The 13,330-nt window shown below is 51.3% G+C and overlaps 1 protein-coding gene across 1 annotated transcript in view; it reads left to right on the top strand.

Moving 5' to 3' along the window:
• Window positions 1–13,010, top strand: part of LOC144581271 (cytokine receptor-like factor 2) — a 30,672-nt gene extending 17,662 nt beyond the window's left edge. Inside the window, exons 5-8 of the mRNA XM_078364422.1 lie at window positions 5,146–5,308; window positions 7,264–7,384; window positions 9,576–9,660; window positions 12,659–13,010. Of these exons, the coding sequence (XP_078220548.1) occupies window positions 5,146–5,308; window positions 7,264–7,384; window positions 9,576–9,660; window positions 12,659–12,922 (633 nt within the window). The 3' untranslated portion in view covers window positions 12,923–13,010. The remainder of the gene's footprint in view (window positions 1–5,145; window positions 5,309–7,263; window positions 7,385–9,575; window positions 9,661–12,658) is intronic.
• The last annotated feature ends 320 nt before the right edge of the window (window positions 13,011–13,330 follow it).

The following is a 13,330-nucleotide window of genomic DNA, read 5'->3' as shown; positions in this document are numbered from 1 at the left end:
CTGGACCAATTATATGCACACCTTATATGTACACACACATATACATACATATATACATATACACCTTATACACACAGCTTAGATATACACATATATATGCACACCTGTACATACACAGCTTATATACGCAGTTAGATATACACATACACATCTTATGTACACAGCTCAGATACACATATATACACACAGCTTAGATATACACATATATATGCACACCTTATATATACACACCTAATATACACAGATATACACATACACACCTTATGTACACAGCTTAGATACACATATATACACACAGCTTATATATACACACATATATACATACACATATACATACACACCTTATATACAAAGCTTACACACATATATATTTATATACACACATAGACACCTTATATATACAGCTTACATACACACATATATATACACACATATATATACACACCTAATATACACAGATATACACATACACACCTTATGTACACAGCTTAGATACAGATATATACACACAGCTTATATATACACACATATATACATACACATATACATACACACCTTATATACAAAGCTTACACACATATATATTTATATACACACATAGACACCTTATATATACAGCTTACATACACACATATATATACACACATATATATACACACCTAATATACACAGATATACACATACACACCTTATGTACACAGCTTAGATACACATATATACACACAGCTTATATATACACACATATATACATACACATATACATACACACCTTATATACAAAGCTTACACACATATATATTTATACACACACATAGACACCTTATATATACAGCTTACATACACACATATATATACACACATATATATACACACCTAATATACACAGATATACACATACACACCTTATGTACACAGCTTAGATACACATATATACACACAGCTTATATATACACACATATATACATACACATATACATACACACCTTATATACAAAGCTTACACACATATATATTTATATACACATATAGACACCTTATATATACAGCTTACATACACACATATATATACACACCTAATATACACAGATATACACATACACACCTTATGTACACAGCTTACACATATATACACACAGCTTATATATACACACATATATACATACACATATACATACACACCTTATATACAAAGCTTACACACATATATATTTATACACACACATAGATACCTTATATATACAGCTTACATACACACATATATATACACACCTTATATACACAGCTTAGATACACACATATATACACACATATATATACACAGCTTAGATACACACACATATATACACACATATATATACACACCTTATATACAGAGCTTAGATACACACATATATATACACACACATGTATACACACCTTATCTACACAGCTTACATATATATGCACACATAGGTACACACATATATACACACATTATATATGCAGCTTAGATGTACGCATATATATATACACACACCTTATATACACAGCTTACACACCCACACATATGTACACACACATATACATACCTTATATATACAGCTTAGATACACACATAATATGCACACACCTTATAAATACAGCTTACATACACACAAATATATACAGACACACATATACACACCTTGTATACACAGCTTAGATACACACATACATATACACACACATATACATAGCTTATATATACAGTTTAGATACACACATACATATACACACAAACTCACACATATACACACCTTGTATACACAGCTTAGATACACACATATATGTACACACACATACACACCTTATATATACAGTTTAGATACACACATACATATACACACAAACACACACATATACACACCTTGTATACACAGCTTAGATACACACATATGTACACACACACATACACACCTTATATACACAGTTTAGGTGCACACATACATATACACACATATATACACCTTACATACACAGCTTAGAAACACATATATGTACACACACATATATACATAACCTTATATACACAGAGTAGATACACACATGTACATACACATATATACATAGCTTATATATGTGCATAGATGCACATACACACACGTTATACATAGCTTATATATACAGTTTAGATACACACATACATATACACACAAACTCACACATATACACACCTTGTATACACAGCTTAGATACACACATATGTACACACACATATACATACCTTATATATACAGCTTAGATACACACATGATATACACACACCTTATAAATACAGCTTACATACACACAAATATATACAGACACACATATACACACCTTGTATACACAGCTTAGATACACACATATGTACACACACACATACACACCTTATATACACAGTTTAGATACACACATACATATACACACAAACACACACATATACACACCTTGTATACACAGCTTAGATACACACATATATGTACACGCACATATACACACCTTATATACACAGCTTAGGTGCACACATACATATACACACATATATACACCTTATATACACAGCTTAGAAACACATATATGTACACACACATATATACATAACCTTATATACACAGAGTAGATACACACATGTACATACATACATATACATAGCTTATATATGTGCATAGATGCACATACACACACGTTATATACACAGCTTATATATGTGCATATATACACACAAACACATAGACACATACACACATATATGTACACGCACATAGACACACCTTATATACACAGCTTAGGTGCACACATACATATACACACATATATACACCTTACATACACAGCTTAGAAACACATATATGTACACACACATATATACATAACCTTATATACACAGTAGATACACACATGTACATACACACATATACATACCTTATATATACAGCTTAGATACACACATAATATGCACACACCTTATAAATACAGCTTACATACACACAAATATATACAGACACACAAATACACACCTTGTATACACAGCTTAGATACACACATACATATACACACACATATACATAGCTTATATATACAGTTTAGATACACACATACATATACACACAAACTCACACATATACACACCTTGTATACACAGCTTAGATACACACATATGTACACACACACATACACACCTTATATACACAGTTTAGATACACACATACATATACACACAAACTCACACATATACACACCTTGTATACACAGCTTAGATACACACATATGTACACACACATACACACCTTATATACACAGTTTAGATACACACATACATATACACACAAACACACACATATACACACCTTGTATACACAGCTTAGATACACACATATATGTACATGCACACGCACATAGACACACTTTGTATACACAGCTTAGGTGCACACATACATATACACACATATATACACCTTACATACACAGCTTAGAAACACATATATGTACACACACATATATACATAACCTTATATACACAGTAGATACACACATGTACATACACACATATACATAGCTTATATATGTGCATAGATGCACATACACACACGTTATACACACAGCTTATATATGTGCATATATACACACTAACACATAGACACGTACACACATATATGTACACGCACATATACACACCTTGTATACACAGCTTAGGTGCACACATACATATACACACATATATACACCTTACATACACAGCTTAGAAACATATATGTACACACACATATATACATAACCTTATATACACAGTAGATACACACATGTACATACACACATATACATAGCTTATATATGTGCATAGATGCACATACACACACGTTATACACACAGCTTATATATGTGCATAGATACACACAAACACATAGACACGTACACACAGAGCTATCTTACTAGTACATCGACATATCTTCACGCATACATACACATATGTATCAATGGATACATAGAAGAGAACGTGTATCTGTATCTTTTTTTTTGATTTTTGTAGAGATGGAGTTTCACCGTCTTTCCCAGGCTGGTCTTGAACTCCCGAGCTCAGGCAATGCACCTGCCTTGGACTCCCAAAGTGTTAGGGTAGCAGACCTGGGCCACCACACCTGGCCTGTGTATCTGTATCTGTACATGCATTTATATCTGTAAAGATACATAGTCATAGGCCGGGCACAGTGGCTCACGCCTGTCATCCCAGCACTTTGGGAGGCCGAGGCGGGTGGATCACGAGGTCAGGAGTTCGAGGCCAGCCTGAACAACATGGCGAAACCCCGTCTCTAGTAAAAATACAAAAATTAGCCGGGAATGGTGGCAGGTGCCAGGAATCCAGCTACCTGGGAGTCTGAGTCAGGGGAATCACTCGAACCCGGGAGGCGGAGGCTGCGGCGAGCCCAGGTTGCGGCCATGGTACTCCAGCCTGGGCGACAAGAGTGAGACTCAGTCGCACACCGGCCCCTCCCGATAACCGTCTGCAGACAAAAGAACAGCAGAATGAAAGCGGCCGAGAGGGGAATGAAAACGTGTAGGTGTTTGGGGGCCTAAAATGACAGGGCCAGGGTTATGTCACTCATCATTCCGTGTGTGTGTGTGTGTGTGTGTGTGTGTGTGTCTGTGTCTGTGTGTGTCTGTGTGTGTCTGTGTGTGTGTCTGTGTGTCTGTGTATGTGTCTGTGTGTGTTTGTGTCTGTGTGTGTGTCTGTCTGTGTGTGTGTTTGTGTGTCTGTGTGTATTTGTGTGTGTCTGTGTGTGTGCCTGTGTGTGTGTCTGTGTGTGTGTTTGTGTGTGTTTGTGTGTGTCTGTGTGTGTCTGTGTGTCTGTGTGTGTGTCTGTCTGTGTGTCTGTGTGTCTGTGTGTGTGTCTGTGTGTGTGTCTGTGTGTGTGTTTGTGTGTCTGTGTGTGTATCTGCGTGTGTGTGTCTGTGTGTGTGTCTGCGTGTGTGTCTGTGTGTGTGTGTCTGTGTGTGTCTGTGTGTGTGTCTGTGTCTGTGTGTGTGTGTCTGTGTCTGTGTGTGTGTGTCTGTGTGTGTGTCTGCGTGTGTGTCTGTGTGTGTGTGTCTGTGTGTGTGTGTGTGTGTGTCTGTGTGTGTGTGTGTGTCTGTGTGTGTGTGTTTCTCCAGTCCAAAGAAAGAGACACCTGCAACGTCACCATCGAAGACCTGGACCCCGAGAACTGCTACTCTCTGCGGGTCAGGGTGAAGGCCACACAAGTCGCCTACGGGTCAGACACGTACCCCAGCGACTGGTCGGAGGCGACGCACTGGCGAAGAGGAGAGCGGACGGGTAATGCTTGTTACGCGGCAGGGCCGCGCGCACACCGCTACATGGAACGGAACACGTGCATGGATCTTTACATCCGTGTCTATCTACATGCATGGTCACAGCGCACGCCTGTCATCCTGGCGCTGTGGAAACTGGGACCGAGAAGAACAGAGACCAAAAGACACAAGAAAAAGAAAATTTCTTCCCTCCTTCCTTCCTTCCTTCCTTCCTTCGTCTCTCTCTCTCTCTCTCTCTCTCTTCCTTTCTTTCCCTCCCTCCCTCCCTCCCTCCCTCCTTCCTTCCTTCCTTCCTTCCTTCGTCTCTCTCTCTCTGTCTCTCTCTCTCTTTCTTTCTTTCCTCTCTGTGTTTCTTTTCTTTTGAGATGGAGTCTCGCTCTGCTGCCCAGGCTGGGGTACAATAGCGAAGTCGCCCACCGCAGCCTCCGCCTCCCGGGTTCAAGCCATCCTCCCGCCTCAGCCTCCCGAGTAGCTGGGATCACAGGCGCCCCCCACCAGGCCCGGCTGATTTATGCATTTTCAGTAGAGATGGGGTTTCGCCATGTTGACCAGGCCGGTCTCAAACTCCTGACTGCGAGATCCGCCGTCCTCGGCCTCCCAAAGTGCTGGGATGACGGAAGGAGGGAAGGAAGGAAGGAAGGATGGAGGGAAGGAGGGAGAGAGGGAGCGAAGGAAGGAGGGAGGGAAGGAAGGAGGGAGGGAAGGAAGGAAGAAAAGAAAAACATAAAGGAAGGAAGGAAAGAAAAAGACAGAATGAAAGAAGGAAAGAAATAAAGAAGGGAAGGAAGGAAAGAAAAAGAAAAGAAAGAAAGAGGAAGAAAGAGAAATTCTCCCGCCTCAGCCTCCCGAGTAGCTGGGACTCCAGGCACCCGCCACCAGGCCTGGCTAATTTTTGCATTTTTAGTAGAGATGGGGTTTCACCATGTTGACCAGGCCGGTCTCGAACTCCCGACCTCGTGATCCGCCCGCCTCGGCCTCCCGAAGTGCTGGGATGACAGGCGACCTCCATCATGCCCGGCTAATTTTTGCATTTTTAGTAGAGACGTGGTGTTACCATTTTTAGTAGAGATGGGGTTTCACCACGTTGACCAGGCCGGTCTCGAACTCCCGACCTCGTGATCCGTCCGCCTCGGCCTCCCGAAGTGCTGGGATGACAGGCGTGAGCCACCGTGTATGTTTTCAGGGGCCCCGTTTAAGGCACAGACCCAGCAATAGCCCAGTGCAAGGTCTCCTGTGCCGTGAACACCCCCAGACACCCCCGGCCTCCGAGGCGGGTGGATCACGAGGTCAGGAGTTCGAGACCATCCCGGTCAACATGGTGAATCCCCGTCTCTCCTAAAAATACAATAATTACCCGGGCACGGTGGCGCGTGCCTGTAGACCCAGCTACTGGGGAGACTGAGGCAGGAGAATCGCTTGAACCCGGGAGGCGGAGGTTGCGTTGAGCTGAGATTCTGTCTCAAAAATAAATAAATAAATAAAATAAATAAAACATTTGCTGACACTGATATATTAAAAAAAAATTAAAAAAAAAAAAAGGCCAGGTCCAGTGGTTCACACCTGTAATCCCAGCACTTTGGGAGGCCGAGGCGGGTGGATCACCTGAGGTCGGGAGTTCGAGACCAGCCTGGTCAACATGGTGAAACCCTGTCTCTACTAAAAATACAAAAATTAGCCAGGCGTGGTGGGGGGGCACCTGTTATCCCAGCTACTCGGGAGGCTGAGGCAGGAGGATGGCTTGAACCCGGGAGGCGGAGGCCGCACTGAGCCGAGATCGTGCCAACACACTCCAGCCTGGGCGACACAGCGAGACTCGGTCTCAAGAAAACCCCCCAAAACGCAAAACACACACCCAAAAAACTGAACAAAAACACCATGAGGATGGCGGTGAGGGATGAGAACTAGTTAAGAGGTCACAGCGGGTTCAAAACTCACGGACGCCTTTTCCTTGTGTCTTAGATTCCTGCTCGGAGACGCAAAGGGCCCCCAAAGCCAAGCCCCCCAGATTCACCCTGATTTCCGGCCTCCTTCTCCTGGTGATGCTGCCCCTTCTCCTCCTGGGTTTATGGAGGACACGCAGGTAAGAACCACTCCTGCCGACCCCCTTACACACGTGGCCGGAGGGTCCCGCTTCCAAAGCGCCCGTGGAATGGGAAGATCGATCACCCGAGACTCTCACGTCCCTGAGCCTCAGTTTCCATCCAATGCCCACTTTTCTCACGGTGCATGACGAGAAATGTGGGAGCAGCGCCGTCCCGCAGGTGCAGGGACATGTGGAATATTCACTGAGAAATATTCTGTTTTTGTTTGTTTGTTTGTTTGTTTGAGATGGAGTCTTGCTGTGTTGCCCAGGCTGGAGAGCAATGGTGTGATCTCAGCTCACCGCAGCCTCCCCCTCCCGGGTTCAAGCGATCCTCCTGCCTCAGCCTCCCGAGTAGCTGGGATTACAGGCACCTGCCACCACGCCCGGCTAATTTTGTATTTTTACTAGAGACGGGGTTTCATCATGTCGGTCAGGCTGGTCTTGAACTCCCGACCTCAACTCATCCACCCGCCTCAGCTTCTCACAGTGCAGGGACTACAGGGCTGAGTCACCGCGCCTGGCCACTTTTTTCCTCCTTCCCTCCCTCCCTCCTTCCTTCCTTCCCTTCCTGCCTCCATCCCTCTCTCCCTCTCTCCCTTCCGCCCTATGTCCCTTCCTCCCTCCCTTCCTCCCTCTGTCCCTCCTTCCCTCCCTCCCTTCCTTCCCTCCCTCTCTCCCTCCCTCCCTCTTTCCTTCCCTCCCTCTCTCTCCCTCCCTCCTTTCCTTCCCTCCCTCTCTCCCTCCCTTCCTTCCCTCCCTCTCTCCCTCCCTCCCTCCCTCCCTCCCTCCCTTCCTTCCCTCCCTCTCTCCCTCCCTCCCTCCTTCCTTCCCTCCCTCCCTCGTTCCTTCCCTCCCTCCTTCTTTCCCTCCCTCCCTCCCCTCCTTCCTCTCTCTTTCTCTCTTTTGCCTTCCTTCCCCGCCTTCCTTCCTTCCTTTCTTTTCTCTTCTTTTCACAGAGTCTCCCTCTGTCCCCCAGGCTGGAGTGCAATGGGCCAGTCTCAGCTCAGTGCAACCTCCGCCTCCCGGGTTCAACCGATCCTCCTGCCTCAGTCTCCCGAGCAGCTGGGACGACAGGCACCCACCGCCAGGCCTGGCTAATTCTGTATTTTAGTAGAGACGGGGTTTCACCGTGTTGGTCAGGCTGGTCTCGAACTCCCGACCTCAGGTGTTCCTCCTGCCTCAGCCTCCCGAAGTGCAGGGAGGACAGGCCTGAGCCACGTCTCCGGCCCTGGTGGGATCTATATGAGGACTCAGAGTCGGGGTCTCTGGTGAGGAGGTGGACGGTCCCGTGTGTTTGGTTCACGTGGAAGGCCCCCCTCTGCCTGGGTCCTGGTCTCCAAGGGGCAGCCACAGCCGTCCTCGGCCTCTCCCCGGGGTCCCTGCCAGTGCCAGGCGCAGCCACAGCCGTCCTCGGCCTCTCCCCGGGGTCCCTGCCAGTGCTGGGGCAGCCACGTCCATCCTCGGCCTCTCCCCGGGGTCCCTGGCAGTGCTGGGGCAGCCACCTCCATCCTCGGCCTCTCCCCGGGGTCCCTGCCAGTGCCGGGGCAGCCACGTCCATCCTCGGCCTCTCCCCGGGGTCCCTGGCAGTGCCGGGGCACCCACGTCCATCATCGGCCTCTCCCCGGGGTCCCTGGCAGTGCCGGGGCAGCCACGTCCATCCTCGGCCTCTCCCCGGGGTCCCTGGCAGTGCCGGGGCAGCCACGTCCATCCTCGGCCTCTCCCCGGGGTCCCTGGCAGTGCCGGGGCACCCACGTCCATCATCGGCCTCTCCCCGGGGTCCCTGGCAGTGCCGGGGCAGCCACGTCCATCCTCGGCCTCTCCCCGGGGTCCCTGCCAGTGCCGGGGCAGCCACGTCCATCCTCGGCCTCTCCCCGGGGTCCCTGTCAGTGCTGGGGCAGCCACGTCCATGCTCGGCCTCTCCCCTGTGTCCCTGTCAGTGCTGGGGCAGCCACGTCCATCCTCGGCCTCTCCCCGGGGTCCCTGCCAGTGCCGGGGCAGCCACGTCCATCCTCGGCCTCTCCCCGGGGTCCCTGCCAGTGCCGGGGCAGCCACGTCCATCCTCGGCCTCTCCCTGGGGTCCCTGGCAGTGCTGGGGCAGCCACGTCCATCCTCGGCCTCTCCCCGGGGTCCCTCCAGTGCCACTTGGGGGGTGCAGTGCAGGTGACCCCGCCCTCCGTCTGTGTTTCAGGCTGAAGAAATGTGTCATGCCCACCGTGCCAGACCCCAAGGCCACCTTCCCTGGGCTCTTTGAGAAGCACGAAGGGAACTTCCAGGTACCCGCCCTGTCCCCGCCGCCCCCTTCTCTGTCGGGGCCACAGGCTCACGTCTCCCTCAGTGGCCCTTTCGGAGAATGACTTCAGGGCCGGGCGAGGAGGCTCAGGCCTGACAACCCGGCAGGTAGGGAGGCCCAGGTGGGTGGGTCCGGTGAGGTCAGGAGTTCGAGACCAGTGTGGGCAGATGGCGAAACCCTGCTCTTTAAAGGAAGAAAATAAGAAAATCACGTTAGGTCGCTGCTCCGTGGAAACACTGAGTACTGCATAGGTGGAGGAAAAAAGACAGAGAGAGACAAAAAGTAAGGAAGGAAGGAAGGAAGGAAGGAAGGAAGGAAGGAAGGAAGGGAGGGAGGGAGGGAGGGAGGGAGGGAGAGACAGAGGGAAAGGAGGGAGGGACGGAGAGAGGGAGGAAGGAGGGAGGGAGAGAAGGAGGGAAGGGAGGGAGGGAGAGAGGGAGGGAAGGGAGGGAGGAAAGGAGGGAAGGAACGAAGGGAGGGAGGGCAGGAGGGAGAGGGGGTAGTGAGGGAGGGAAATAAGGAAGGAGGGAGGAAAGGAAGGAGAGATGGAGGGAAGGTAGGGAGGGAGGAAGGGAAGGAAGGAGGGACAGAGGGAGGGAGGGAGTGAGGGACGGAGGGGGGAGGGAGGGAGGGAAGGAAGGAAAGAGGGAGAGGGAGGGAGAGAGGGAGGGAAGGAAGGAGGGACAGACAGAGGAAGGGAGGGAGGAAGGGAAGGAAGGAGGGACAGAGGGAGGGAGGCAGTGAGGGACGGAGGGGGGAGGGAGGGAGGGAAGGAAGGAGGGACAGACAGAGGAAGGGAGGGAAGGAAGGAGGGAGGGACACAGGGAGGAAGGGAGTGAGGGAGGGAAGGGGGAGGGACAGATGGAGGGAAGTGAGGGAGGGAGGGAGGGAAGGAAGGAAAGAGGGAGAGGGAGGGAGGGAGAGAGGGAGGGAAGGAAGGAGGGACAGACAGAGGAAGGGAGGGAAGGAAGGAAGGAGGGACAGAGGGAGGGAAGTGAGGGAGGGAAGGGGGAGGGACAGATGGAGGGAAGTGAGGGAAGGAGTGAGGAAGGGAGGGAAAAGAAAGGAAGGATGGATGGAGGGAGGGAGGGACAAGAAAAGTCCAGTTCTGGTGACTCACGTGTGTGAACCCAGCACTTCGGGAGGCTGCGGCGGGAGGATCACCTGAGGTCGGGAGTTTGAGACCAGCCTGACCAAGATGGTGAAACCCCGTGTCTGATAAAAATAGAAAAAAATCACCGCGGCCTGGTGGCCGGTGCCTGTCACCGCAGCTCCTATGGAGGCTGAGGCAGGAGAATCGCTTGAACCCGGGAGGTGGAGGCTGTGGTGAGCCGCGATGGCGCCGCCGCACTCCGGCCTGGGGGACAGAGCAAGGCTGTGTCTCAAAAACACACAGAAAATCAAAACAAACAAACAAACAAATAAAACCAGAAATGCTCAGGCCACAGTCCGTGGTGTTTCCACTGTGTTTGATGTAGAACGTTCCCTCCCTCCTCCCTCCCTCCCTCCCTCCTCCCTCCATCCTCCCTCCTCCCTCTCTCCACCCTTCCTCCTCCCTCTCTCCTCCCTCCATCCTCCCTCCCTCCTTTCCTTGCCTCCCTCCTCCCTCCCTCGCTCCTTCCCTCCCTCCCTCCATCCCTCCTTCCCTCCTCCCTCCCTCCTCCCTCCCTCCTTCCCTCCTCCCTTCCCTCTCTCCTCCCTTCCCCCTCCTCCCGTCCTCCTCCCTTCCCTCCCTCATCCCTTTCTCCCTCCTCCCTACCTCCTCCCTTCCCTCCCTTCTCCCTCCCTCCTTCCCTCCTTTCTCCTTCCTCCCTCCCTCCTCCCTCCCTCCCTCCTCCCTCCCTCACTCATTCCCTCCCTCCTCACTCCCTGCCTCCTCCCCACCTCCCTCCTCCCTCCCTTCTCTCCCTCCTCCCTTCCCTCTCTCCTCCCTTTCTCCCTCCTCCCTCCCTCCTCCATCCTCCCTCTCTCCTCCCTCCATCCTCCCTCCCTCCTTTCCTTGCCTCCCTCCTCCCTCCCTCGCTCCTTCCCTCCCTCCCTCCGTCCCTCCTTCCCTCCTCCCTCCCTCCTCCCTCCCTCCTTCCCTCCTCCCTTCCCTCTCTCCTCCCTTCCCCCTCCTCCCGTTCTCCTCCCTTCCCTCCCTCATCCCTTTCTCCCTCCTCCCTACCTCCTCCCTTCCCTCCCTTCTCCCTCCCTCCTTCCCTCCTTTCTCCTTCCTCCCTCCCTCCTCCCTCCCTCCCTCCTCCCTCCCTCACTCATTCCCTCCCTCCTCACTCCCTGCCTCCTCCCCACCTCCCTCCTCCCTCCCTTCTCTCCCTCCTCCCTTCCCTCTCTCCTCCCTTTCACCCTCCTCCCTCCCTCCTCCATCCTCCCTCTCTCCTCCCTCCATCCTCCCTCCCTCCTTTCCTTGCCTCCCTCCTCCCTCCCTCGCTCCTTCCCTCCCTCCCTCTCTCCCTCCTTCCCTCCTCCCTCCCTCCTCCCTCCCTCCTTCCCTCCTCCCTTCCCTCCCTCCTCCCTTCCCCCTCCTCCCTTCCTCCTCCCTTCCCTCCCTCATCCCTTTCTCCCTCCTCCCTACCTCCTCCCTCCCTCCTTCCCTCCTCCCTTCCCTCCCTCCTCCCTTCCCCCTCCTCCCTTCCTCCTCCCTTCCCTCCCTCATCCCTTTCTCCCTCCTCCCTACCTCCTCCCTCCCTCCTCCCTCCCTCCCTCATTCCCTCCCTCCTCACTCCCTGCCTCCTCCCCACCTCCCTCCTCCCTCCCTTCTCTCCCTCCTCCCTTCCCTCCCTCCTCCCTCCCTCCTTCCCTCCTTTCTCCTTCCTCCCTCCCTCCTCCCTCCCTTCCTCATTCCCTCCCTCCTCACTGCCTCCCTCCTACCTCCCTTCTCTCCCTCCTCCCACCCCTCCCTCCCCCCTCCCCCCTCCCCCCTCCTTCCCTCCCTCCCTCCTCCCTCCTCCCTCCCTCCCTCGGTTTCTTCCTCCCGGCAGGAATGGATCAGAGAAACCCAGAACTTGTCCCCCTCGAGCAGCCCGGCAGACGGGGAGCCAGACGCTGGCCAGGAGGAGCCCGCGGTGCTGCAGGTGACCAGCCCAGAGCCCGAGCCAGCCAGGACCAGCGGGCGACACACCGGGGACACCAAGGCCTCTGGGGGGCCCCCGCAGGTTCCCCAGCAGCCCCTCCGAGGCGGTGACGTGGTCACTCTCGCCGGCTTCACCTTCGTGACGAAAGACGCCTCCTACGTGGCGTTGTGACAGACACACATACTCCTGAGGTCAGGAGTTCGAGACCAGCCTGGCCAACTTGGTGAAACCCCGTCTCTAATAAAAATACAAAAAAAATCAGCCAGGCATGGTGGTGGGTGCCTGTAATCCCTGCATTTTGGGAGGCTGAGGTGGGAGGATCACCTGAGGTCGGGAGTTCGAGACCAGCCTGGCCAAGATAGTGAAACCCCATCTCTACCAAAAATACAAAAAAATCACCCAGCCGTGGAGGTGGGTGCCTGTAATTGCTGCACTTTGGGAGGCTGAGGCGGGAGGATCACCTGAGGTCGGGAGTTCGAGACCAGCCTGGCCAAGATAGTGAAACCCCGTCTCTAATAAAAATACAAAAATAGCAGCCGGATGTGGTGGCTCAGGCCTGTCACCCCTGCACTTTGGGAG

The sequence above is a fragment of the Callithrix jacchus genome, chromosome Y (genome assembly GCF_049354715.1).
Source record: "Callithrix jacchus isolate 240 chromosome Y, calJac240_pri, whole genome shotgun sequence".
Classification (NCBI taxonomy): domain Eukaryota; kingdom Metazoa; phylum Chordata; class Mammalia; order Primates; family Cebidae; genus Callithrix; species Callithrix jacchus.
The sequence above is the reverse complement of the archived record's forward strand: the minus strand, read 5'-3'. Positions and strand labels throughout refer to the sequence as shown.